At 46.8% G+C, this 26,217-nt stretch overlaps 1 protein-coding gene across 3 annotated transcripts in view; it reads left to right on the top strand.

The window, feature by feature from the left end:
• The window catches only part of LOC119971440 (Golgi apparatus protein 1-like), a 167,878-nt gene that overhangs the window by 103,723 nt on the left and 37,938 nt on the right, over window positions 1-26,217 (top strand). For all 3 annotated transcript variants that reach the window (XM_038806975.1, XM_038806974.1, XM_038806973.1), the window contains exons 6-11: window positions 570-641; window positions 15,061-15,244; window positions 16,422-16,636; window positions 17,666-17,787; window positions 21,503-21,604; window positions 23,181-23,334. In XM_038806975.1, coding sequence (XP_038662903.1) covers window positions 570-641; window positions 15,061-15,244; window positions 16,422-16,636; window positions 17,666-17,787; window positions 21,503-21,604; window positions 23,181-23,334 — 849 coding nt within the window. The remainder of the gene's footprint in view (window positions 1-569; window positions 642-15,060; window positions 15,245-16,421; window positions 16,637-17,665; window positions 17,788-21,502; window positions 21,605-23,180; window positions 23,335-26,217) is intronic.

The following is a 26,217-nucleotide window of genomic DNA, read 5'->3' as shown; positions in this document are numbered from 1 at the left end:
GCGAATGAAGAGCAGTGACTTAATTTGTCATTTTGTGCTGTGGAGGAATCTTCACTCAGTCTCCCTCACCTGCAGAGGAATAATGTGTGTTCTCATAACATTGTGCAATGTTGTGCTAATTATTCAACCCAAATGGTTGGCATTGGAAATTTTAGTCCCCTCCACCCCATAATTAGGAGAAACCTCAGAATATCAACCTGGTGGTGGTGGGACCGTTGGGATTTCTGATAACATTTAAAATTGTGCGTTAAAACTGAAGCTCAAACTATGAAGCTGTCCTTTAATTCTTGTTGGGAGTGGTGATCCTGCTTCACCTGAGGAGGGAGCAGTGCTCCGAAAGCTAGTGTTTGAAACAAACTTGTTGGACTTTAACCTGGTGTTGTAAGGCTTCTTACTTTAATTCTTCAGCAAGTAGCACAATGTAACAACAACTTGCATTTATGATATTTGGGAGCCTTGTTTTGTCAATTTCAATTTCTGCTTGGCTTCATCCTGTAAATGAAAATTAGCCTCAACTACCATGCTGTACCAAAGGTCATTAATCTTCTGCCTTCTTGTTGACTCCATAGATTCAGGGTGGAGAGGGCCGTGTGTACAAGTGCCTTTTCAACCACAAGTTCGAAGAAGCCATGAGTGATAAGGTAAGCAGCCAGTTAGTTTGAAGGTCCTTATCGCTCTCTCATCCGCTTATATGCTCGTAAATCTTGACCTCATCTGATATGTATAAATTTGGTTATCCAAGGTCTTCCCACTGACATTTCATTCTTTTCAGAGATCACAACCACTGTTTCTATACACCTGGGCAAATCAGACATTCCCATTTGTTTAGTATTACCCTGCTAATATTTTAATTTAATTTGTGACATTTAACTGTATCTTGTTCAGTCCTGCTGCAGTGGAGCCCATCACTGTTTTAGTGAAATATTGCACTTGGTTTCCAAGTTGCACTGTGAAGGTTAATTTTATTTTGTATTTTCATATTTCGTTTGTTACCTTCAGACACTGAGCATTCACGTTTTCAGAGTTTAGCAGGTTGCACATTCCTTGTTAGTTTTCACAATATAAATGCTCTTGTACCTTTGTACTCCCTTCAATAAAGATCAGTTAAGAGTCAGTATTTGAATTTTACCCTGCCAGTCTTTAAGGCACAGGTATTTGCCCGCAGTTTCTGTACAAGATGCAATGCTCATAAGAAATTGGATCTGGAATGGCAAAGTATCACCACTCCTGTATAACTCAGTAAGACCTAAAGGGATGTCTGACCTAGTAAACTATCAGCCCTTCCTGACAATTAAAAATATATATATATTTTTATTCCAGGCTTTTTGCATGAAAATATCAGAAGGCCAAAACATAAACAGATCCCCAAACTCCCTCGATGAATGGTTAACACCTCCGGGTGAATCCTCCCTCCAACCCCCTAAAAGTGAACGTGACCTTCTCCAAATGCAGGAATTCACTCACCATACCCCCACCTTCGGCAGCTCCGAATCCCATTAACACAACAAAATCCATCTCCGGGCTATCAGAGAGGCAAAGTCCAATGCATCGGACTCTCCCCACCTGGACTCCCGAAACCCTGAATATCCTCACCGTTGGACTTGGGGCCACCCTCCCAAGAATCTCTGACATAACAAACCCCTGCCAGAACCTCCTCCGCTTTGGACACGCTCAAAACATGTGGACATGATTCGCAGACCACCCACACACCCCCACCCCAGCCTGTACACAGCCCACACCTATCCTCCACCCGTGCAAAGAACTGGCTCATCATCGCTACTGTCATGTGGGCCCTATGCACCATCTTAAACTGGATGGGGCATAACCTCTCACTCAACAAGGACGCGTTCAACCTCGGCAAGGGTTCTTTCAATTTCCTCGCCCCTACTACCCCTCCTAACTCCTCCCATTTGAGCTTAATCATCTCCACCGGTGCACCCTCCCTCTACATCAATTCACTATAGTTGACCGCTACCCACCTCCCCTATACCGTCTTCCGACAACAACTTGTCCCCGCCGGCACAAAGTTCTGATTGCCACATATTAGCGCCCTCAACAACATGCTCTCCAACCCAAAATGATGCCTACGCTGGCACCACACCCGTAATGCCGAAACCACCTCTGGGCTCACTGAGTACCTGGCCGGCAAGTCAGAAAAAACACCAACAGTGCACTCAAACCTGTCTCTTCCCCCACCCCCCCAAACACACCAACCCCTCTTCCACTGCTCATTTCCCCACCATTGTTTGCCGCTCAATAATTCACCAAACTCGCCAACATCCGCCCCCTTGCCCCCTCTCCAGGCATCCAGGCACACCTTCCTTACTTGCGGGGTCTTCCCAGCCCACACAAACCCCAAATTTATCCCATTCACCTTCCTGAAAAAGGACTTGGGAACAAAGATGGTAAGGTTCTGGATTACAAACAAGAACCTGGGCAGCACCGTCATTTTAACTGTCTGCACACGCCCAGCCAGTGACAGCAGCAACATATTCAAACTCTTGAAATCCACGTTCATACATTCAACCAGTCGTGCCAAGTTCAATTTGTGTAGCTGGGCCCAACTCCATGCTACCTGGAATCCCAGATACTGAAAACACACCCCCATCACCCGAAACGCCAGCTCCTTTAACCTCTTCCTCCTTCCCTCTAACATTGATTGGGAAGGCCTTGCTCTTCCTCATGTTCAACTGCAACCTCAAAAACCAGCCTAATACCCTCATGATCTCCAGAATCTTATCACTGTTGCCCTCTGGGTCCTAGATATATAGCTACTGCAAAACTCTGTGCTTAGTACCCCACTGCTCAATCCCCTTCCAACTCCTTGACCCCCCCCCCCCCGAAAGCGCTATTGCCAATGGCTCTATCGCCAAGGTGAAAAGCAATGGGGAGAGCGACACCACTGCCTCGATGCAGCCAGAAGTACCCAAACTCATCCTGCTCGTCTGAACACTTGCAAACGTCACCCTGTACTACAGCCTAACCCAGTCAACGAACCCCTGGCCAAACCCGAACTGATCCAACACCTCCAACGAATAGACCCACTGCATCCGATCAAAGGCCGACTCCGCATTCATTGCCACCATTTTATTTACTTCCTGTCTCTTTGAGGGCATCATAATAACGTTCAGCAGCCTATGCACGTTTGCCGACAACTGCCTTCCCTTTACAAATCCCGTCTGGCTCTCCCCTGGCACACAAGTCCTCTATTCACAACACCGGCACCTTCACCGACACCGTTGCAATGATATAAGGTGTACGACCAACATTGCTCCGGGTCCTTATCTTTCTTCAAAATCAGGGAGATGGAAGCCGTGACAATATGGTGGGCAGCTTCCCCCAAACCTGTGGAGCCTCTGCCTCTCCTTCAACAGCCCTTCCTCGAATGCCACTGAATACCTCGATCCACCCTCAGAATCTCCTCTACCAGCCTTGCCCTCTCCTCTCGTTTCACCCTCTCCCTGTGTGCCCGGATCAAAATAAGAGCCTTAAGAGCCTCCAACAGCATGCCGGCCCTGACCTCCCTCCTTGTCATTCAACTCCACATAACTCTGAATGGCAGCCCTCACCCAATCGCACACCCCCCTCATCCGGCAACACCACCATATATATCTACCACTACTACGGCCGCTGGGCCACCCCCTGAACCACCCAGTGCACCACGTGACCGAGTACTCCGGATCGGCCACCCCTGCCAGCAGCGCCTTATCCATCAGAAAAATGTCAATCTGGGAGGACACCCGGTGCACGTGTGAGTAAGTATGAGAGTGCCCTCAACCTGTCCAACCTCTGATATAAATTGCATTGAAATTGTCCCCCATAACCAGCCTACGTGTGTCCAACCCTCTCCCACCCCTTCCTCCTGACAAGTCCCATTTAATTTCCATTAACCAGCCTGGCTAGGGTGCCCCGCACCCAAGACCTCTTCACCTCACCCTCACAACCACCAACAAACAGAGAAACAAAAGGCACACTCGCCATTTCTGCCCTCCCGTAGTAACCTGCCCCAGTTCACCCAACCAATATGCCCCACAATTTACACAGAACTCCTCTCCAAAGTTCAATGTATATCCTCTCACTCCTCCCAGTCCGTGGTCTCTCAGAAAATCCATCGCCTTCTCCGACGAGTCAAAATAAAATTCCTGCGTGTGACGCATCATCCACAAGCGGGCAGCGTACAGAGCCTCAAACTTCACCCCCTTCTTGTAGAGGGTGGCCTTTATCCGATTATACCCCCCCTCCGCTTGGCCCGCTCCGCCGCCAAATCCTGGTAAATCTGCGGCTCACTTCCCTCCCAGGTGCATTTCTTGGTCTGCCTCACCCACCTCAAGATCTTCTCTTTATCCAGGAACCGATGCATCCTCACTACCATTACCTCGGCGGCTCCTCCAGCTGCGGCTGCCTCGTCAGCGTCCTGTGTACCTGATCCACCTTGAGGGGAAGGTCAAAGGCCTCCTCCCCCATCAGTTTCTCCATCATGCTCGCCACAAACCTGGCGGCCTCCGCACCTTTGACTTTGGCGTCCCCATGATTCTCAAATTCTGCCTCCTGGAGTGGTTCTCAAGGTCCTCCAACTTGTTTCTCAGCCTCTTCTGGCTGCTCATCACCACCCCCATCCTTGCCTCCAATGAGGTCAGCTGATCCTCATGCTCCACCACCAACTTCTCCATCTTCTAGATCGCAAGGCCCTGAGCCTCCTGTCTCTGCTCCACCTGCTCGATCGCCGCTCGAAGCGGCTCCGCCACCGTTGCCAAATCCTCGAAGGTTCATTTCCTCTGCTTTCGGAATTGGCCATTTAGGAACTCCACCAGCTGCTCCGGCTACTGGGTGGGCAGAGCTGCCCTCTTAAACTCCGCCATCTTCACCTGCATCGTACCACAAAAATGTTCTTGCTCCATCTGTGCTGTCTTACTCGTGGCACTCCTTGCCTGCTGATCCATGTACTCACCCGACTAGAGCAGTGCTACCTTCTCTCGGCACTTGTATACCGTTTGCCCTCAAAGACTACACAATTCGGGTGGGGAAGGACTGAAGAAATTCACCTCTAGCAGGAGCCACCAAAGGTACGACCACTCACTCCATTTACACCACCGGAAGTCCAGCCCTTCCTGATAGTTGAACAGCTCCAAATTATCCTTCTGCTGGAATGGCAACTATAAGCTCCTGTTTCCGTAGCTTCAAAGCACAACTCCAGAGTTATCTTCTCTTCCGTTATTGTGTATACTGATGTTTGATCATTTTTTGCATCAATTTTTCCTCATGTCCAAATTTATGATATTTGTGGGAGTGCTGAATATAACCGTACACCGTTAAAGCACTGGTACTTAGCATTGAACTTGGACTGGCTGAGAATTTGTGCTCACTTTTGTGCATCAGTTAGTAGCTGCTCTGGATAACTGGATTTTATTAGTTTTTGATTATTTACATAATGTATATGTGAATTGGATTGAAACATACACAAATGCATATACAAGACCTTCTATTTGTTGTGTGCTTAAAGATGGGTAGAGTATCTACCAGCCTGGAGTTCTTTTGTAGGAATAAAAATAAAACCTATGCCCCCAAAATAGAGGTTAGTGGTTGGTAATATAGTGGCCACTGAGTTTCAGAAAGATTAAATTCATACTGTTCTAAATGTGGCCAAGTTGTTAAGGAAATAAAAAACAGATGGGTTTTGTTAGCAAAACGTCTTTTAAATTGCATAACTGTTGCTTGCAGCTTTACATGTGCCACGTTTTAGATGCTGGAACTCATTAGCAGTGTTCCTCCAGAGTGAGCATCGCTTAAGTGGAAACCCAGAATTATAGAGCTTGACTGAATGTATGGTTAAGGAGCAGCACCAAGAGTATATTTATAAAATAGCAGGCAAACTCGGTCTTAAATTTTTCAGACATGCCATTTTAAATTACTTTGAAGGATCATCCAGACTTGAAACTTTAGTTCAGTTCACTCTCCACAGATGCTGTCAGTCCTGCTGAGATTTTCCAGCATTTTCTGTTTTTGATGCATGAGAAGTCTTGATTTAAAGCTACGTAACCGCATCTGCTTTCCTGTCTTGAAACTCAAAACAATTGAGATTCAAACAAAAATGATATCTAATTACTTATAGTTGCTCCCTGCCAGTTCACTGATGTGTTGAAGGATGATTAGTATAATAAAGACTGCTATTGGAGCCAAAGAGAAGAGGCAGTAAGTGAGCTTTCCTTCTTCTGTTTCATATCCTTCCATTATGGAACAAATTCAGACCCTTGAATCACTCTGAAACATTTTGTATTAGTTGCTCGCAGACATGTTTGCATTGTCTGCATAAAAACTTTCCTCATTCACTGGAGTTCACACCCCACTGTGTACAAAAAAAACAAATATTAGTGAATTTGTTGCACGTCATGGTAAAGCCAGCTCTAATTATCTTCGACAGTGGTGATGAGCTGGTTTCATGAGCCATTGCAGTCCATGTTGTGTGGATGTACTCACGTGCTGTTAGGCATGGAGTGCCAAGATTTTAATCCAGCAGCAATGAAGGAACAGTGATTTAGTTCCGAACCAGGAAGGTGTGCGACTTCGGGAACTTGCTCACTTGCTGCCCTCATCCTTCTAGATGATAGGCGTTGCAAGTTCGGAAGGTGCTGTCAAAGGAGCCGTGACAAGTTGCTGCAGCACATCTTGGTGGAGAAGTGAATGTTTTTAAACACTTTTTTTTATCCTATCCTTAAAGTTACAAAGCCAATGCACAAATTGTTCAGGGCAAACCCTTAATCCATCTCATTGCTTGCTCAAAAAAACAATTCAAATTCAAATTCATATCAAACCCAGTCCATGGCCTCCACAAGGGAGACGCATAAGATCCAAGCTGACAAGAGACATTGCACCTCATCTTGGGGCTGATCTGATGCTTGGTCTCAGCCAAAAAGCCAAGGGGCAAGGAGTGAATGCTTAAGATGGTGGATAGGACACCAATGAAGTGAGTTGCTTTGTACTGGATGTTGTCAAGCTTCTTTAATATTGCTGGAGTTGTGCTCATCCAGGCAGGTAGAGACTATTCCACCATACTCTTTGCTTGTGCCTTTTAGATAGCGGAAAGGCTTTTGGAATCGGGGTGAGTCACTTGCTGCAGAATAATTGACCCCTGGCTTGCTGTTGTAGTCAGAGTATTTATACCACTGGTCCACAAGGTCTAGGATAGAGAGCAGCAGATTGTTAAAGGAGATTAAAGTAATAGGACATAGAGAACAATTTTTTTAAAGGACCAAAACACAAACTGTGTTATTCCGTAAAAATTGCTTCCAACAATAAAAGAAAAAACAGTGCCAAGCAATGATATGAAGATGGCTGAAAGCATGCAAACAGGTTTTAAATAATGCTGCATTGCAAAATTCAGAAAACTGCACAAATGTATACCTACAACCAAATTCCCACATGCAGAGTGAGATCAGCTTCAGGAGAGACAATAATTGTTGGGGATGTATTTGTTTTAATTAACTGCACTTTAGAAATCAACATTCAGTAGCAGGTCACAAGTCCAGTTTTTTGTGAGGCTATTAATACATTCATTAACATATTAATGCTCACACTAATTTCAGTAATCTTATCAATGATGGTATGGTAGCATAATTGTTATGTTCATAGACTAATAATCCAGGCACCTGGACTGTGATCCGGAGATGAGCTCACATCCATGACAACAGGAGAATTTCAATTCAATTGATTAACATAAACTTTGGAGAAAGGTAGTACTAGATCGATAATGGTGACCATCAAACTGCAGGGTTGTCATAAGAATCCACTTGGCCTTTAAGGAAGTAAACTTGTATCTTTGTCCTTCTGGCCTATATGTGACTTCAGACTCCTCAACCCCCCAATAGGAATTGCCTAGCAAGCTATTCAGTTGTATTACAATGCTATGGGAAAGTCAAAAATGAACAGCACACCCAGGATCAGTCTCTGTACCAAATACAAAAAAGCACTTAACCCAGTCAACCCTACAAAATCCTAATACCTGGGGACTTGTGCCAAAATTGGGGTGGCTGTCTCACAGACTCATCAAACAACAGCTCGACTGTCAAATATTCTCAGCATCATACCTGAGAGTTAATGCCCCAGACTCTCCCAAAACCAGTTCTAGCTACGAAAGAGAAAATGCTGGAAAATCTCAGCAAGTCTGACAGCATCTGTAGGGAGAGAAAAGAGCTAACGTCTCGAGTCCGATGACTCTTTGTCAAAGCTAACAGACAGAGAAAGTGGGAAATATTTATACCGTGGAGTAAGAATGAAAGATGAGTCATAGCCATAGAAACCCAGGGAAACCGGGTGCTAATGGCCACAGAAACCAAGGGGAAAGATTGCTAATGAGAGGAGAAAAGATGTGAAAGGTCAAACAGCAGGGAAACTAACATCAGAGGATGATGAACATCAGTTCCAGCTATGTCCTATCCCACCAGCAGAATGGCCTGACCAAAGCTGAAACCAAACAAATGGCAGATTCTCATGATCCTAATGTCTGCCCCTGTTGCCCTGACTCCAACTAAACCTAGCTCTGCCATGAAATTCTCACGCATGCACTGCGACTCTTTCCGAAACAGTGAACGTTTGTTATCAATGGCAAAGAATTGTGTGGTACGGCTTCCCTTCGATAAGACTTATCAATCCAACAGTCGCTTATTGAGTGGAGATTGCCTTGTTGCTACCTTAATGAGAATACAGTTATGAAATTTTTGCCTGTAGCATTCATAAAATTATAGATCTTCCCGGAACAATTACTGTTAATTATATAAATGAAGCACTTCCGGTTGGGGAGATGCGGAGCTAAGCCGCACGTTCGGTAGCTCCTGCTATTTTCGGTCTTTTGGGCTCTTTTAAGGGCCCGTTGTGGTGCTGGTTGGACTTTTCCTGGTGTGGGAACACATCCACTGCTCACTTCTGCCTGTGGATGGATTGGACCAGGAGCAGAGCAGTTAAAAAATCGGCTTTGGAGCAGAGAAAGGTGTGAGGCAGGAGAAACAAGATGGCGGCGGGCGGGTGCCGGCAGCGTGGCAGCAGTGGGCGCAGGAGCAGCAGGAGCTGCTTCAGGAAGGCTTCAGAGAGCTGAAGGCTGAGCTTTTGGAACCGCTTAAGGCCTCGCTGGCAAGCTCATGGTGACTCAGACGGCCCAGGGTGTCGAGATCCGGGAGCTACGGCAAAAGGCCTCGGAGAGCGAGGACAAAATCCTAGGCCTGGCAGTGAAGGTGGAGTCGCACGAGGCACTCTACAAGAAATGGCAAGCGAGGCTGGAGGAGATGGAGAATCGCTCCCGTCGGAAGAACTTACGGATCCTGGGCCACCCAGAGAGGCTGGAAGGTTCGGACTTGGGGGCCTATGTGACGATGATGTTGAACTTGCTCATGGGCGCGGGGTCATTCCAGGGCCCCTTGGAACTGGAGGGTGCCCATCGAGTGCTGTTGAGGAAGCCCAAGCCGAGTGAGCCGTCCAGGGCGGTGCAGGTCAGTTTTCACCGCTTTGTTGACCGTGAGTGTGTGCTGAGATGGGCGAAGAAGGAGAGGAGCAGCAAGTGGGAGAATGCAGAGATTCGGATTTATCAGGACTGGAGTGCGGAGGTGGCAAAGAGAACGGCTGGTTTTAATCGGATGAAGGCAGTGCTTCACAAGAAGGGGGTGAAGTTTGGCCTGTTACAGCCGGCACGCCTCTGGGTCACTTACAGGGACCGCCAGCTCTACTTCAATTCCCCGGAGGTTACCTGGGCCTTCGTCCAGGCAGAGAAGTTGGACTCGAACTGAGGACTGGGGTGCTGGGGATTGATATACATAGTCCGGAGGCTTTGTTCTCCGTGGTATCCTTTTGTTTTTCTGGTTGTGGTTGTTAATGTCCTTTTGCCTTTTTTTTTTTGCTTTTTCGTGTTTTAGGGGCTCTTATTATTCATTTTGGTGCTTTCTTGTTTTTTCACTGGTGGAGGGCTGGGGAGCTGTTCGTGGGCCCGCTGGGTCACACGCCCTTTTTCCCCTCGGGTAGGGGGGGGGGGGGGGGCGGAGCGGAGTCTGAGATGGAAGCGCGGGCTTTCTTCCTGTGCTGGAGGAGCAGTGGGCGGGACCGGCACTGGGTGGGGGGAGTGGTGGTTGTGTTGCACTGGGGAGGGTCATTGGGGTGGCTGGAGCAGCCAGGGTCAGCAGGAGTCGGCTGACTTATGGAAATACGATGGAAGGGATTACGTAGCTAGGAGGGGGAGCCTAGCTTTGGGGGGGGTGGAAATAGGGGGGAGGAAATGGGTGGGGGGGGGAGGAAATAGGCGGGGGGGGGGAAGAGGAGGAAATAGGCGGGGGGGGTGGAAATAGGGGGGAGGAAATAGGCGGTGCAGAGGGCGGGGGAGGACTCCCCCCGATTCGGCTGGTCGCATGGAACGTGAGGGGGCTGAATGGGCCGGTGAAGCGGTCCCGGGTCTTGGCGCACCTGAGGGGACTGGGTGCGGACGTAGCCATGCTCCAGGAGACGCACCTTAAGGTGGCGGACCAGGTGAGGCTAAGAGGTTGGGTTGGGCCGGTGTTCCACTTGGGGCCAGATGCGAAGAATCGAGGGGTAGCGATTTTAGTTGATAGCTTGTCGTTTGTGGTGTCGAGTGTGGTGGCGGATAGCTGCGGCAGATACGTAATGGTGAGTGGTAGGCTTCAAGGGGAGCGGGTGGTTCTGGTTAATGTGTACGCCCCCAATTGGGACGATGCAGGTTTCATGCGGCGAATGTTGAGCCGGATTCCGGACCCGGAGTCGGGGGGCTTGATTTTGGGAGGGGATTTTAATACAGTGCTGGACCCAGCTCTGGATCGTTCGAGGTCTAAGACGATAAGAGGCCTACGGCGGCCACAGTGCTGAGGGGGTTTATGGATGAGATGGGAGGGGTAGATTCTTGGAGGTTTTTGAGGTAGGGAGTTCTCCTTTTTCTCCCATGTCCACAAGGCTTATTCCCGGATTGATTTATCCCGAGAGTGGTGGGGGCGGAGTATTTGGCGATAGTCATATCGGACCACGCTCCGTATTTGGTGGACCTGGAGCTGGGGAAGGGGAAGGATTAACGCCCGCTGTGGAGGCTAGATGTGGGACTTCTGTCAGAGGAGGAACTATGTGGGCGGGTCCGTAGGTGCATTGAGGGGTATTTGGAAGCTAATGATAATGGGGAGGTGCAAGTTGGGGTGGTCTGGGAAGCGTTGAAGGCGGTGGTTAGAGGGGATCTGATATCTATTCGGGCGTACATGGAAAGGGGGAGAGGGCTGCGAGGGAGAGGTTGGTGGAAGAAATAGTGAGGGTGGACAGGAGGTATGCGGAGGTCCCGGAAGAGGGGCTTTTGAGGAAGGGTCGTAGTCTCCAAGAGGAGTTCGATATACTGACCACCCTGAAGGCGGAGGCTCAGCGGAGGAGGGCACAGGGAGCGATAAACGAGTACGGGGAGAAGGCAAGTCGGATGCTGTCCCACCAGCTCCGGAAGTGGGAGGCAGCGAGAGAGATAGGGGGAATTAGGGATGTAGGAGGGAACCTGGTGCGGGATGCTAGGGACATTAATAGGGTGTTCAGGTCCTTCTACGAGGAGTTGTACCGGTCAGTGCCCCGTAGGGAGGGGGGAGGGATGGACCGCTTTCTGGACAAGCTGGAGTTCCCAAGAGTGGAGGAGGAGCTGATTGAGGCGCTGGGGAGCATGCAGACAGGGAAAGCACCGGGACCCGATGGGTTTCCAGTGGAGTTTTATAAGAAGTTCTCAGACCTGCTGGGCCCACTGTTAGTGAGGACCCTGAATGAGGCGAGGGGGGGGGGGGGTTGCTTTGCCCCCGATGATGTCTAGGGCAATAATTTCACTGATTCTGAAGCGGGATAAGGACCCCCTCCAGTGTGGGTCTTACAGGCCGATCTCGCTCCCTAACGTGGACGCAAAGTTGTTGGCTAAGATACTGTCCAGGTGGGTGGAAGATGTGGTCCCGCTGGTTATCCATGAGGACCAGACGGGGTTTGTGAAGGCGAGGCAGCTAAATGTCAATGTGCGGCGGCTAATTAATGTTATAATGATGTCGGTGGCGGATGGGGAGGTGGAAATAGTAGCATCGATGGATGCGGAGAAAGCCTTCGATAGGGTGGAGTGGAGCTACCTGTGGGAGGATCTGAGGAGATTTGGGTTTGGTGAGGGATTCATTAGGTGGGTGAAGCTGCTGTATAGTGCTCCGGTAGCGAGCGTTGGGCTAAAAGGGAGGAGGTTGGAGGATTTTCGGTTGTCCCGGGGGACGAGGCAGGGGTGCCCCTGTCGTTGTACGCGGATGATTTACTGCTGTATATTGCGGATCTGGCGGGGGGGGGATGCCTGAGGTGTTGAGGATACTTGGGGATTTTTCGGGGTACAAGCTCAATGTGGGAAAGAGTGAGCTGTTTGTGCTGAACTTGGGGGACCAGGAGAGGGAGATAGGAGAGCTCTCGTTGAAGAGGGCGGAGAGGAGCTTTAGATATCTGGGTGTCCAGATAGCCAGGAACTGGGAGGTCCTTCATAGGCTAAACTTTTCGAGGCTGGTGGAACAGATGGAGGAGGAGTTCAGAAAGTGGGATACGTTGCCACTCTCCTTGGCAGGCAAGGTCCAGTCGGTTAAGATGACGGTGCTCCCGAGGTTTTTGTTTTTCTTCCAGTGTCTCCCCATCTTGATCTCGCAGGCTTTTTTTAAGAGGGTGAATAAGAGTATTTTGGGGTTCGTGTGGGTGCGGAAGGTCCCGAGAGTGAGGAGGGTATTCTTGGAGTGAGGCAGGGAGGTGGGTGGTTTGGCGTTGCCCAACTTGTGTGGGTACTATTGGACTGCAAATATGGTGATGATCCGTAGGTGGGTGATGGAGGGGGAAGGTGCCGCATGGAAGAGGATGGAGGCGGCGTCCTGTGTGGACACGACTTTGGAGGCACTGGTGACGGCCCCACTCCCACTCCCCCTCCCCCGGCAAGGTATTCTACGAGTCCAGTAGTAGCGGCTTCCCTCAAAATTTGGGGCCAGTGGAGGTGGCATAGGGGGGAAGTGAAGGCCTCAATCTGGACCCCGATACGGGGCAACCATCGGTTTGCACCAGGGAGAATAGATGGTGGGTTTTTGAGTTGGCATAGGTAGGCATCAGGCAGATGGGGGACCTCTTGCTCGACGGGAAGTTTGCGACTTTAGAGGAGTTGGAGGGGAAGTCTCGTCCCCCCCCGCGGGTTAGGGCGTTTGTTAGGCTGCAGGTGGCGGAGTTTCCGCTACTGCCGCCAACGGGGCTGCAGGATAGGGTGCTCTCGGGGACGTGGGTCGGTGAGGGTAGGATCTCGGCAATTTATCAGGTGATGCAGGAAGGGGGGGGGGAAAGAGAGGCCTCGGTGGAGGAGTTGAAAGTGAAGTGGGAAGAGGAGCTGGGAGAGGAGATCGATGAGGGGACGTGGGCGGACGCCCTGGGGAGGGTGAATTCGTCCTCTTGCGTTCGGCTCAGCTTAATTCAGCTGAAGGTGCTGCATAGGGCGCATATGACTGGGACCAGGTTGAGCCGATTCTTTGGGGGTGAGGACAGGTTTGGGAGGCCCAGTGAATCACACCCATATATTTTGGGCTTGTCCGGCACTGGAGGGTTTTTCGAAGGGGGTGGCGGGGACCTTGTCCAGGGTGGTTGGTTCCAGGGTGGATTCGGGCTGGGGGCTCGCTATTTTTGGGGTGGCATCGGAGCCGGGAGTGCAGGATGCGGAAGAGGCCGGTATTCTGGCCTTTGCGTCCCTAGTAGCCCGGCGAAGGATCCTTTTACAGTTGAGGGATGCGAAGCCCCCGAGCCCGGAATCCTGGATCAGCGACATGGCCGGGTTCATTAAACTGGAGAGGGTCAAGTTTGCCCTGAGGGGGTCGGTGCAAGGGTTCTTTCAGCGGTGGCAGCCTTTTCTTGATTTCCTGGCGGAGTGTTAGAGGGTGGTCAATTTCAGCAGCTACCAGGGGGGGGGGGTTTGTTAATTTATTGCTTTGTAAGGGGAGGGAGGGGCTTTTGTTTCTGTTTTTTCTACGTCTTGTTTATTTTATTGTTGGAAGAAAATTTTGTTGTTGAAAAATTTGAATAAAAATCATTTAAAAATAAATAAATAATTAATTATTATTATATAAATGAAGGGTACAGAATAAGCAGGTCATGGACATTCATTAGCTGAGCACATACAAAGAGATTTCTGGACAATGGGATGGTCACCAGCACAGTAGCTAAACACTTAATTTACTTCTGGTCACTTCCTTCATCAAAGCTGTTAGAAATCCAATAGCCATCAACATTTTTAGGCTGGAGGATACGTCATGAAGCTATAAAGCATTAATTCTAGTAAGCTTTCCAATACCGGAGACCCAACTTATTTTCTTTATTAACTAGAGACCGAGTTTGCTAATGGATACTTTGGTTTCAGCCCTTCTGGCCCTGAATGTTGATTGCACAGCATGAGAGTAACTGAAATTTACTGTATAAAGTTGCAATTATAGTTTCAGCATTAACCGTTTAACTTGAGTGCCACCTCCGACATAGCAGAACATCCCAAAGGCCTTCACAAAAACGAGAGGGGAACAGACACAGGTCAGGAGGAGAACTATAGGAAATTGTCCAGAAGCGTAACAGGAGTGATGAGACATGCAGCTAGATGGGAGTGGGTTTAAAAGAGAGTTGGCGAGGCAGGACTTTGTTGAAGAAAATGTTAACCAGATTGTAAGATCAGTCAGACCATTGAGGAATTCTGTAAAATTAGAAAAAGATTTTGATAGTAAAATTGAGGATTTGAACATGCTTGTTTCTTGTTGAGTATTTCTAATTTCATTATTTGAAATGCTGGAACAGTAATTGAGAGTTTGATTGAGAAAATTGAATGCCGTTTAGGTAAGTCTAATGCTTCAGGAATGTTGTGTGTATTAAGTAGAAGTTTGGATCCTGGAATTTTTGTTTCCAGGCACCCACGCCGGGGTGCATCCTTCATGCTGCTGCTGCTTGATCTTGTAAAAAGTGATATTGTTATGTAAAGATGTATTTTCACTTGAGGACTTCTGTAGTAGGTGCTGATTTCTTATCCCTTTCCAGTGTCGTGAGGCACTCACAACACGACAGAAGCTGATCGTTCAGGATTACAAAGTGAGTTACTCCCTGGCCAAAGCATGTAAAAATGACCTCCGGAAAAATCGATGCAATGCAGAAAACTTGCCGCGTGCCCGTGAGGCTCGACTTTCCTATTTGTTGCTCTGTCTGGAATCTGCCGTGCATAGAGGTAAGTTTTAATGTTTACCGGCACTGATCTCAATTCGGGCATGTAGTCTGAACCCAGGGCATTGAATATTTCTGTTAATTAAGTATTGATGATAACTGTCGGTTGCAATTGAGTTATAAGAGATAACAAGTGCAATTCTGGACTTTGCTATGGGATGTTGGGTGCACTACAAAGTTGGAGTGTTCACTGCTAAGGCTTTTCCTGAGCAGGAACTTGAGCTTTCTGAGCCAGTAAGTAGCAGCTGACTGAAACGGGAGGGCTCCCATCTTTTCTCCCTTTCTTCAGTTTTGACTTTTGTAAAGAGGAGAGGAGCAAGGGTGGGGTGGAAGTTCTGATGTTTCCTTTGCTTATCGATGTCTGCATACCTAAACAAAAAAGGGATTCCAGGGAACCGTTGAGATTTGAAAAGATTACAGACCACAAGATTACATGCGGCACAGTGGTTAGCACTGCTGCCGCACAGCACCAGGGACCAGGGTTCAATTCTGGCCATGGGTGACTGCAAGTGTGGAGCTTGCACGTTCTCCCCAAATCTGCGTGGGTTTCCTCCGGGTGCTCCGGTTTGCTCCCACAGTCCAAAGATGTGCAGATTAAGTGGATTGGCCATGCTAAATTGCGCCGTAGTGTCCAAAAGGTTAGGTTGGGTTCCTGGGATAGGTAGGGTGCTCTTTCAGAGGGTCGGTGCAGACACGATGGGCCAAATGGCCTCCTTCACTGTAGTGATTCTATGATTCTAACCTAGTGAAAAATAAGATTCATAATTGGTCAGGTGGCTAAGACTCAGTTTATGCTTTAAAGCTGTCATAAAACATTTGCACAATGTGCAATTTCTCTAGTTCCTAACCGAGACTGTTTTGTTAACATGTGGAGAATAATAGGTGCGTCATTCAATCATAATTCTGTACCTTCTGGAAACCAAATTTAAGTGCTATTGAGAAATCATGGGAACTTGGTGTATGTCCTTTGACCACAGAAAGAGGGCTCAGTAAAAGTTGCAGTAAAAGAGCTGCTAAGTTTCATGCCATGTCTACCCCATGAAGGAAGAGGAGGGGATGGTAGGCTTGCAATCCATAAGAGCATACTAGGGAATGGGGTGTGCCTCTGATAATTCATGCTCATGGGGCTGTGTTATGTGCAAAGATACTGATGTTTCATAATTATCTCTCTGACCTGACAGGTCGACAGGTGAGCGGCGAGTGTCAAGGAGAGATGATGGATTATCGTAGAATGCTGATGGAAGATTTCTCACTAAGCCCCGAAATTGTCCTCAACTGTCGCGGTGAAATCGAACTCCACTGTTCAGGCCTGCACCGGAAAGGCCGAACGTTACACTGCTTGATGAGAGTGGGTCGAGGTGACAAGGGCAGTCTGGGTCAGAACTGCCAGCAGTCGGTGAGTGTTTTGATAGGTTGAAAAGTCATGGTCTTTTAACCTGTTTAAAAGTCACGCCATATAATTTGACTCTGTTGACGTTATGTGAGATTAGAAGTGATATTTGATCATTTTGTACTTGGCACAGCATAGGAAAGGCAGATTGAAAGAGAGCATTTCCAGCACACTGAGCAGATGTTGACAGTTCTCCCGATGTTGCTGGTCTTCGTCATTGGAAAATGTTGCATTGCTTCTAATGAGATTATATGAGGCAGCTAAAAGTCAGCCCAGGAGAGTGTACTTTGAATGAGACATTTGATTTTCCACCACTGGCTAATCTTATAATAGTAGTCTTTATTATTGTCACAAGTAGGCTTACATTAACATTGCAACGAAGTTACTGTGAAAATCCCCAAGTCACCTTACTCCGGCGCCTGTTCTGGACCTTTTCAGTTTAAAAAAAATAGTAACAGAGATCTTGTCTTAATGTCAGCAAGTAAAATTCTGCACAGTGTTAGTGGTTAGCACTGCTGGCTGACAGCGCCAGGGACTTGAGTTCAATTCTGACCCTGAATGACTGTTTACACTTCTCCCTGTGTACAAATGGGTTTCCTCTGGGTGCTCTGGTTTCCTCCCATGGTCCAAAGATGTCCAAGTTAGATGGCCAAGCTAAATTCCCCCTTAATGTACAAGGATGTGTACGTTTGGTGGGGTTACAGGGATAGGGCAGGGGTGCGGGCCTGGATGGGATGCTCCTTTGGAAGTTTGGTGCAGATGGGCTGAATGGCCTCCGTCTGCACTGTAGGCATTCAAAATCTCTTAATGAATAATGAAGTAGATGTTAGACTGCAGTGAAAATCAATGTCATGACCTGGATACCACAGATGCGTTGCACAAAAACAGTGCACTTCAAATGTTTCTCCTTTGTACGGAGGATACAACCAGACATGTACTTATGTAATTTAATCATTAATAGAAGTAGTGAAACCTCGGGGACCAGATTTCTAGTTAGACTGTGCATGCTTAATGCCCCTTCTACTCCTATTCCAGCTTCAGTCCCTAATTCAAGAAACAGACCCTGGTGCAGACTACCGTATTGATCGAGCACTGAATGAAGCCTGCGAGTCTGTCATCCAAACAGCCTGTAAACACATTCGCAATGGGGATCCAATGTAAGTAAGAAATAGTATCGTGTTTGCTGCCAGGCTTGTACCTGCTGGAGTTTAGAAGAGTAAGAGGTGACCTAATTGAAACACACATGATCCTGAGGGATCTTGAAATGGTGGGTGTAGAGAGGATGCCTCTCGTGGGAGAATCTAAAACTAGGAGTCATTGTTTAAAAATAAGAGGTCACCCATTTAAGACCGAGATGAGAAGAATTTTATTCTGAGGGTAGTGTGTCTTTGCAACTCTTTCTCAAAAGGCAATGGAAGCAGAGTCTTTGCATGTTTTCAAGGCAGAAGCAGATAGGTTCTGGATTTTTTTAAAATAGGGGGGGTGGGGGGAAGAATATTGGGCGTAGGCATGTTGTTAGTAAGTTCAACCAGGACCTTATTGAATTGTGGAGCAGGCTGGAAGGGCCTAGTGGTCCACTCAATCCGTATGCTCTAATCTTGGGTGTGTACTGTCTGTAATTGAGATTCTGGGCTTGGTCTTTTTGTACATCCATTTCTTTAATTGCCGCCAACTTTGTGAATCTTGAGTCCAGATAAGAATGTGTAAGAAGACATAATCCTAAAATTAAAGTACAGTCATTTTAAGGAGTGAAAAAATGAAATGAAAATGAAAATCGCTTATTGTCACGAGTAGGCTTCAATGAAGTTACTGTGAAAAGCCCCTAGTCGCCACATTTCGGCGCCTGTCCGGGGAGGCTAGTACGGGAATCGAACCGTCCTGCTGGGTCTGCTTTAAAAGCCAATGATTTAGCCCAGTGAGCTAAACCAGCCCCAGTGAATTCTGGAAGCCCCTGTGAATTTTCCCCACGTGACAGTGGAAATTTGGAACTCTCCCTCCACAAGACTGTGGCTACGAGGTCAAAAGGGCCAAAATTGATCAGATTTTATTCGAGAAGAATACATAGCAGATAGAAGCAGGAGGAGGCCATTTGGCACTTTGAGCCTGCTCCATCAAGGGATATTGAACACAATTGGGTAAATGCTGTGAGGTATTGATTTAATGTAATGATAACAGGTTTGAGTCGCTGAATGACCTTCACCTGTGCCTAACAGCCATGTTGACAAAGGCATCATCCAGAGAAGCATGAAGCCACACATTGTTGATGTTGTAGGTTCAATTTATGACAAATGCCCAGTCTCAACCAGGGATCTAATTGGGGTGCTTCAGTCCATTGTTAGGGTTACTGTTGACTATCCAATGGCTCCCAATGGAAAGTGTGCATATTGACAGAATATTGCATTGGATTCAACTTATGCTTTCTATTTCTATTCTTGAGTTATGTGTGAAAGAGCTGCTATGGCCTTGGTAAGCGTAGCCCAGCAAGTGTTGGTGTTTTCAAAAGAAAGACCATAAGACACAGGAGCAGAATTAGGCCGTTCGACCCATTGAGTCTGCTCCATCGTTCAATCATGGCAGATGTTTCTCATCCTCATTCCCCTGCCCTCTCCCCGTATTCCCTGACCCCCTTATTAATAAGAACTTATCTATCTCTGTCTTAAAGATACACAATGATTTGGGCTCCGCAGTCTTCTGCGGCAGAGTTCCACAGATTCACCACCCTTCGGCTGAAGAAATTCCTCTTTATCTCTGTTTTAAAGGATCGTTCCTTCATTCTGAGGCTGAGGCCTCGGGTTCTAGTTTTTCCTACCAGTGAAAACATCCTCTCCACATCCTCTCTATCTAGGCCTCTCGGTATCCTGTCAGGTTCAATAAGATCCCCCCCGCCCCCTCATTCTTCTAAATTCCAAAAAGCACAGATCCAGAGTCCTCAACCGTTCCTCAACGGACAAGTTCTTCATTCCAGAGATCATTGTTGTGAGCCTCCCCTGGACCCTTTCCGAGACCAGCACGTCCATCTTTCAATAAGGGGACCAGAACTGCTCACAATACTCCAAATGGGGTCTAACCAAAGTCTGATGTAGCCTCCGAAGTCCATCCCTACTCTTGTATTCTGGCCCTTTTGACATGAATGCTAACATTGCATTTTCCTTCCTAACTGTTGACTGAACCTGCATGTTAACTGTAAGAGAATCTTGAACTAGGACTCCCAAGTCCCTTTGTGATTCTTATTTCCTAAGCCTTATTCCCACAGCCCAAAGATATTCAGGTTAGGTGGATTGGCAACACTAAATTTCCAATTAATTGGTAAATAAATAATTGGGTAACTCTAAATTTATGGGAAAAAAAAGAAATCTAAATAGATCACGGCCACTGGTTCCCCTTTGTCTAACTCCCTTGTTGTCCTCTCAAATAATTTTAACAGATTTGTCAGACATGACCTCTCCCTGACTAAGCCGTGCTGACTCGGTCCTATTTTTTATAATGCACTTCCAAGTACTTTGCAATCTCATCTTTGACAATGGGAGTTAAAATCTTATCAATGACCGAAGTCAGGTTAATCGGCCTATCAATTGCCATCTTCTGCCTCTCTCCCTCCTTCCCTTAAATAAGGGTGCTGTATTTGCCATTTTCCAATTTTCTGGGACCCTCCCTGCATCCAGTGATTCCAATGCCTCCACAATCTCCTCGGCTATCTCTTTTAGAACACTGGGATGTAGTCCATCTGGTCCAGGTGATTTATCCACTTTCAAACCTTTCAGTTTCCCCGAACCTTCTCCTTAGTGATAGTCACGACATTCACTTCTGCCCATTGACTCTCTTGAAGTTGTGGTAACCCACCGTGAAGACTGATGCGAAGTAACTATTCAGTTCCTCTGCCATTTCTTTGTTTCCTATTGCTACTTCTCCAGGCTATTTTTCCAGTGGTCAAATCTCTATTCCTGCCTCTCCTTTACCTTTTTTCCCTCGTCAGCCATGGATGCCTCATCCTCCCCTTAGCATGTGTCCTCCTCCTTGGGATGCATTTCTGTTGTGTATCCTGAATAACCCCCAAAACTCTTGCCATTTCTGTTCTACTGTCTTCCCTGCTAGGCTCCCCTTCCAAACAACTCTGGCCAGCTCCAACTTCATGTCTTTGTAAGTTACCTTTATTTAATTGCAATAAGGGAACTTCATCTTAAGTTCCTTAATCAAGTCTGCCTCATTAAATATCACCAAATCTGGAATTGCCTGTTCCCTAGTGGGCTCTGTCACAAGTTGCTCCAAAAAAACATCTCTTAGACATTCCACAAAATCCTTTTCTTGGGATCCAATACCATTTTCCCAGTTACCTGCATATTGAAGTCCCCCATCATTATTGTAATCTTGCCTTTGTAAAGTTGCCTTTCATATGTGCTTTTTCTAGCTCCTGATTTATTTTCTGTCCCACATCCTCCTACTCGGGGGACCTATACATAACTCCCATCAGGGTGGTTTTTTCCCTTTGCGATTTTTCAACTCTATCCACACAGATTCTATGCCTTCTGATCCTATATTGCTTCTTGCTATCGATTTAATTTCATTCCTTACTAACAATGTAACCCCGCCCCCTATGCCCATCTATCTGTCCTATATATATATATGGCTAGATGGGCAATATATTGACAGATGCAAGGTGCATTTTGTCAGCTGAAAACTGTGGTGTACATAGACATGTTAACACTAGTAACATTGTGTGATTGTGACTAAAGTTTCATTGCTGTCTTATTTTAAGCTTACTGAGGGAAGCTGCTCATTTGGTGTGGTTTCACGCTTTACCAGTGACGGTTTTTTATTTGACAATGGGTCAAACTAACCTGTTGTGCTAAAAATTGCTAATATTTCTATTGGAAGGATCCTCTCGTGTTTGATGGAACACCTTTACACAGAAAAGATGGTGGAGGAGTGTGAGCATCGCCTCCTTGAGCTGCAGTACTTCATCTCCCGTGACTGGAAGTAAGCCATCTCTCCTGCCCCCTTTTAAAAAAGAATAAATAAATTTAGAGTACCCAATTACTTTTTTCCTCCCAATTAAGGGGCAATTTAGCATGGCCAATCTACGTAGCCTGCACATCTTTTGGTTGTGGGAATGAGACCCATACAAACACTGGGAGAATGGGCATATTCTACACAGTGGCCGGGGCCAGGATCGAACCCGGACCCTCAGTGCTGTGAGACAGCTGTACTAACCAATGCGCCGCCGTGCTGCCCTGTCCTGCCCATTTGTAACAATGTTGACCCAAACATTAACTGCTAGAAATCTGAAGTCAAACAAAGAATGCTGTAAATATCAGTGGCATACAAAAAAGAAAAGTAAACAGTAAATGAGCATATAAACGTGTGGAAAATAACTGAAGGAATAGCTGGTCAATTTAGCCTGTCCCCTCCTGATATGGTGTCACCATTGCCTCTGCAACTGCACAATCTTCTCATGTGGGGCAAATATTAAGGTTTGGGTGGGGTGGGGAAGGGGGATGGAGTTTGGGAAAATTGCTCCTTGACCTCCAAGGGCAAGCAGACAACACCAGGGGACAATGGTGACTGAGAGAATTCCCTTATGGCCCATCTACCTTCTATTTGTTTGCCACAAGCATCAGGAGGGAAAGGCTAATCTTTACAAAAGAGATATGGGGAACAGTACAGATGAAACAGACTGATAATGTTGACATCTTTCACAAAAATAGGCATTTTTATGTCTAATAAATTGTGAATCTATCCTGTATAATATTGTAATTTGAACATATTGAAAGTGGTCTGTAAATGCTGACAAAAGGGCAGCTTCATACAGTGATTACTCCTTTTCCTGATGAGAAAGAAAGCTCCATACAATTGGCAACCCAATACCTGATGAATAAGCAGCACTATGCACTTAGCGTTCCAGATTTGCTGATGGTGATTTTTACATTGACTCCCTGTGTTTGTTAACATTTTAAAGATGAGAGCATTGGCTTCAAATATTTTGAATGCATCATCCAATAGAGAAATAGATTAGAATTTCACTGAATTAATTGCCTGTTCAGCTGTCATATTGAGGTGGGCATGCCTGCTATACAGAGGAACATGGAGACAGGATTATAACGGCAGCTGGATAATGTTGTCCGTTTTAGTGTGATACTCTGCAAGGTCATGACTTTTTTTTGAGAGGAATAAGCTTCCACCAGTTTTCCATGCGTGTCTCAAGGTGCTGACTTGTGCTCAAAATGCCAAGAACTAATGGGGTGGAATGATAAGGTGACATTGTTTGAAGAATAATTTAATTCTTAATTTCAATAAATTACACAAACCAGGTGCTAATCTCACCCTTGTAAAATGTGTTTAAATCACTCCTCAGGATAATTTTGCCACTGAGATTTCAGTGAAATGTTACAGCAGATTCTTTGTACATTGCATGTTCACTGCATGTCAAAAGATCTCTTCAATGCAAAAGTATTCTGGTTGTGAATTTGACTTTAGATAAATGAGCCAAGTGCTGGTAAAGATGGATGGTAATTTGTCGCAGTTTCTAACAATGCCTTCTGGCTCCCATCCTCAGGCTGGATCCGGTTCTTTATCGCAAGTGCCAGGGTGATGCTTCCAGGCTTTGCCACACTCAGGGTTGGAATCAAACAAGTGAAATGCTGCCCCCTGGAGCAGTGTTTTCTTGTCTATATCGTCATGCTTATCGTACAGAAGAACAAGGACGCAGGGTGAGAATGTCAGGTCATACATTTCTGTATGACGTTAAGCATATTTTTATTGTTTTGAAGGGGATATCAATTCAGCAAATTTTCCATGCGGCCCTCACACACCCAATTATGCTGACTGTGCCTGCAACCCGGGGTCATTACATTTGAGAGAGTCTGGACATGGATTGGCATCACAGCTGAGCTTGGTCACGGGTTATCCAGATGTAATTTCCAAAAAGAGTATCATAAATTCAAAGGGTTGTGAAAGCTCTCATAGGATAATTGGTGTAAATCATGAGCATAGATGCTTAGTGTCTAAAGGACCCACTTTTCATGAACCAACTGATCCTGCCAAGCTCTAAAAAGCTAAATAGTATTTCACCATCTGGCTGATGTGGCTCTGACCTCCCTCATTGTGGTGCAGAGCTTTTGTCTTTGAAATTTAAGTCACTTTAATTGAACTGCTCAGCCCTGCCCTTCTGACTGTGAAAAGGTTTCTCCACTAACAAATTCACCCATTAACACTTGCTGTTTTCATTCTATCCTGATTTCAGTCGATGAACTTTCAAGGTTAGTGACGTTCTGCTTTTTGGGTAGGTGTTGACGCGGAGGTCCTGGGTGTGGCCTGAAGTGTCAGTTAATGCACTAGGCTTATGTTTTTTTTAATTTATGGGATGTAGGTGTTGCTAGCTAGGCCAGCATTTATTGGCCATCCCTAATTGCCCTGGAGATGGTGGTGATGGTGAGCTGCCTCTTGAACCAGTGCAGTCAATGTGGTGTCGGTACACCGTCAATGCTACAAGAAGGGAGTTTTAGGATTTTGACCCATTGACGGTGAAAGAATGGCGATATATTTACAAGTTAAGATGGTGTGTGGCATGGAGAGAACTCTCGGATGGTGGTTTCTCGTACATCTGCGGCCTTTGTCCTCAGTGGTGGAAGTCAGGGGTTTGGAAGGTGCTGTTGAAGGATCCTTGGTGAGTTGCTGCAGTGCATCTGTTAGATGGTACACACTGTTGCACTTGTGCATCAATGGTGGATGGAGTGAATGGTTAACGTGGTGCCAATCAAGTGGGCTGCTTTTCCTGGATGCTATTTGACTTTGGGGAGCCAGCAGAATTCCCAGCCTCTAATCTGTCTTGTAGGCACAATATTTAAATGGTTGGTCCAGTTCAATTTCCTGGTAAACCCCCCCAGGATGGTGATAATGGGGGATTCAGCAATGAGAATGCCATTGCATATCAAGGGGAGATGGTTAGATTCTCTTTTGTTGAAGATGCTCATTGCCTGGCATTTTGTGGTGTGAATGTTACTTGCCATTTATCATCCCAAGCTTGAATATTGACCTGGTCTTGCTGCATTTGTGCACAGCCGTCTTCAGTAACTGAGGAGTCACAAATGATGTTGAACATTGTGAAATCATCAGTGAATATCCTCACTCCTAACCTTCTGATGGAGAGGAAGGTAATTGATGAAAAAAGCTGGAGATGATTGGGACGAGGACACTACCCTGAGGAGCTCTTGCAGTCATGTCCCAGGGCTAATTTGATTGGTGTTGAAAAACCGCATCAGGCTTCCTTTGTGCTGGGTATGACTCAAACCAGGGCAGCACAGTGGCGCAGTGGTTAGCACTGCTACATCACGGCACCGAGGTCGCAAGCTCTGGGTCACTATCCGTCTGGGGTTTGCACATTCGCCCTGTGTTTTTAAAAGGGTATGACTCAAACCAGTGGATCAGGAGAATGTTCCTCCTGATTCCTCTTGAGTTTAGCTTCGTTAGGGCCGCTTTGACCTCACCTCGAGTTCAACTCTTTGTTCATGTTTGGATCGGCTGGAATGAGGTCAGGAGCTGAGTGGCCCTGGCAGAACCTGAGTGTGAGTGAATGTGTTCTTGCTGAGTAAGTACTGCCTTCTTGCACTGTCAACGATACCGTCCATTACTTTAATGATCGAGAGTAGACCGATGGGGTGGTAATTGGTCAAGTTGGATTTGTCCTGCTTTTTGTTGACAGCATAACCTGGGAAATTACCACGTTGTCAGGTAGATGCCAGTGTTGTAGCTGGAGCAGCTTTGCTAGTCGTGTGGCTAGTTCTGGAGCACAAGCCACAGGGCTCATAGCCGTTGTAGTATCCAGTGCCTCAGTCATTTATTGATCACGTTGGCTGAAAACTGGCAACTGGTGATGCTGGGACCTCAGGAGGAGACTGAGATGGATCATCCGCTTGGCACTTCTTGCTGAAGCTAATTGCAAATCCCTCAGCCTTGTATCTAATGGTTCCCCCATCATTGAGCATGGGGATACTTGTGGGGAGTCCTCTGGTTAGTATAATTGTCCACCACCACTGGATGTGGCAGGACTGCACAGCGTAGATCTTATTTATTGGTTGTGGGATCACTTAGCTCTGAATATTGCATGTTGCTTGCGCTGTTTGGCATGCGAGTAGTCCTATGTTGTAGCTTCACCAGATTGACATTTTAGGTATGCCTGGTGCTGCTCCTGCCAAGTCTTCCTGCACTCTTGTTTGAACAAGGGTTCATCCTCCGCATGATGGTAAAGGTAGAGTGGGAGATATACTGGGTTATGGGATTGCATATTATGATTGAATAAAATCTGCTGCTGCTGGTGGCTCTCAGTGCCTCATAGATACCGGTTGTTAGATTTGTTTGAAATCCATCCATTTCGCATGGTGGTCGAACCACATAACACGATGAAGGGTATCTTAAGTGTGAAGATTGAACGTCACTTCGACAGGACTTGATCATTCCTGCCAATACGGTCAAGGGTAGCTGCAGCTGTGGCAGGTAGATTGGGGAGGACAGGCTTTTCCCTTTTGTTCATTCCCTCACCACCCCCCCAAAGATCTAGACTACCAGCTATGTTTTTTTGGGCTTGGTCAGTTGTG

This window comes from Scyliorhinus canicula, chromosome 9 (genome assembly GCF_902713615.1).
Source record: "Scyliorhinus canicula chromosome 9, sScyCan1.1, whole genome shotgun sequence".
In the NCBI taxonomy this organism is placed as follows: domain Eukaryota; kingdom Metazoa; phylum Chordata; class Chondrichthyes; order Carcharhiniformes; family Scyliorhinidae; genus Scyliorhinus; species Scyliorhinus canicula.
This window is presented reverse-complemented; position numbering and strand designations above follow the sequence as displayed.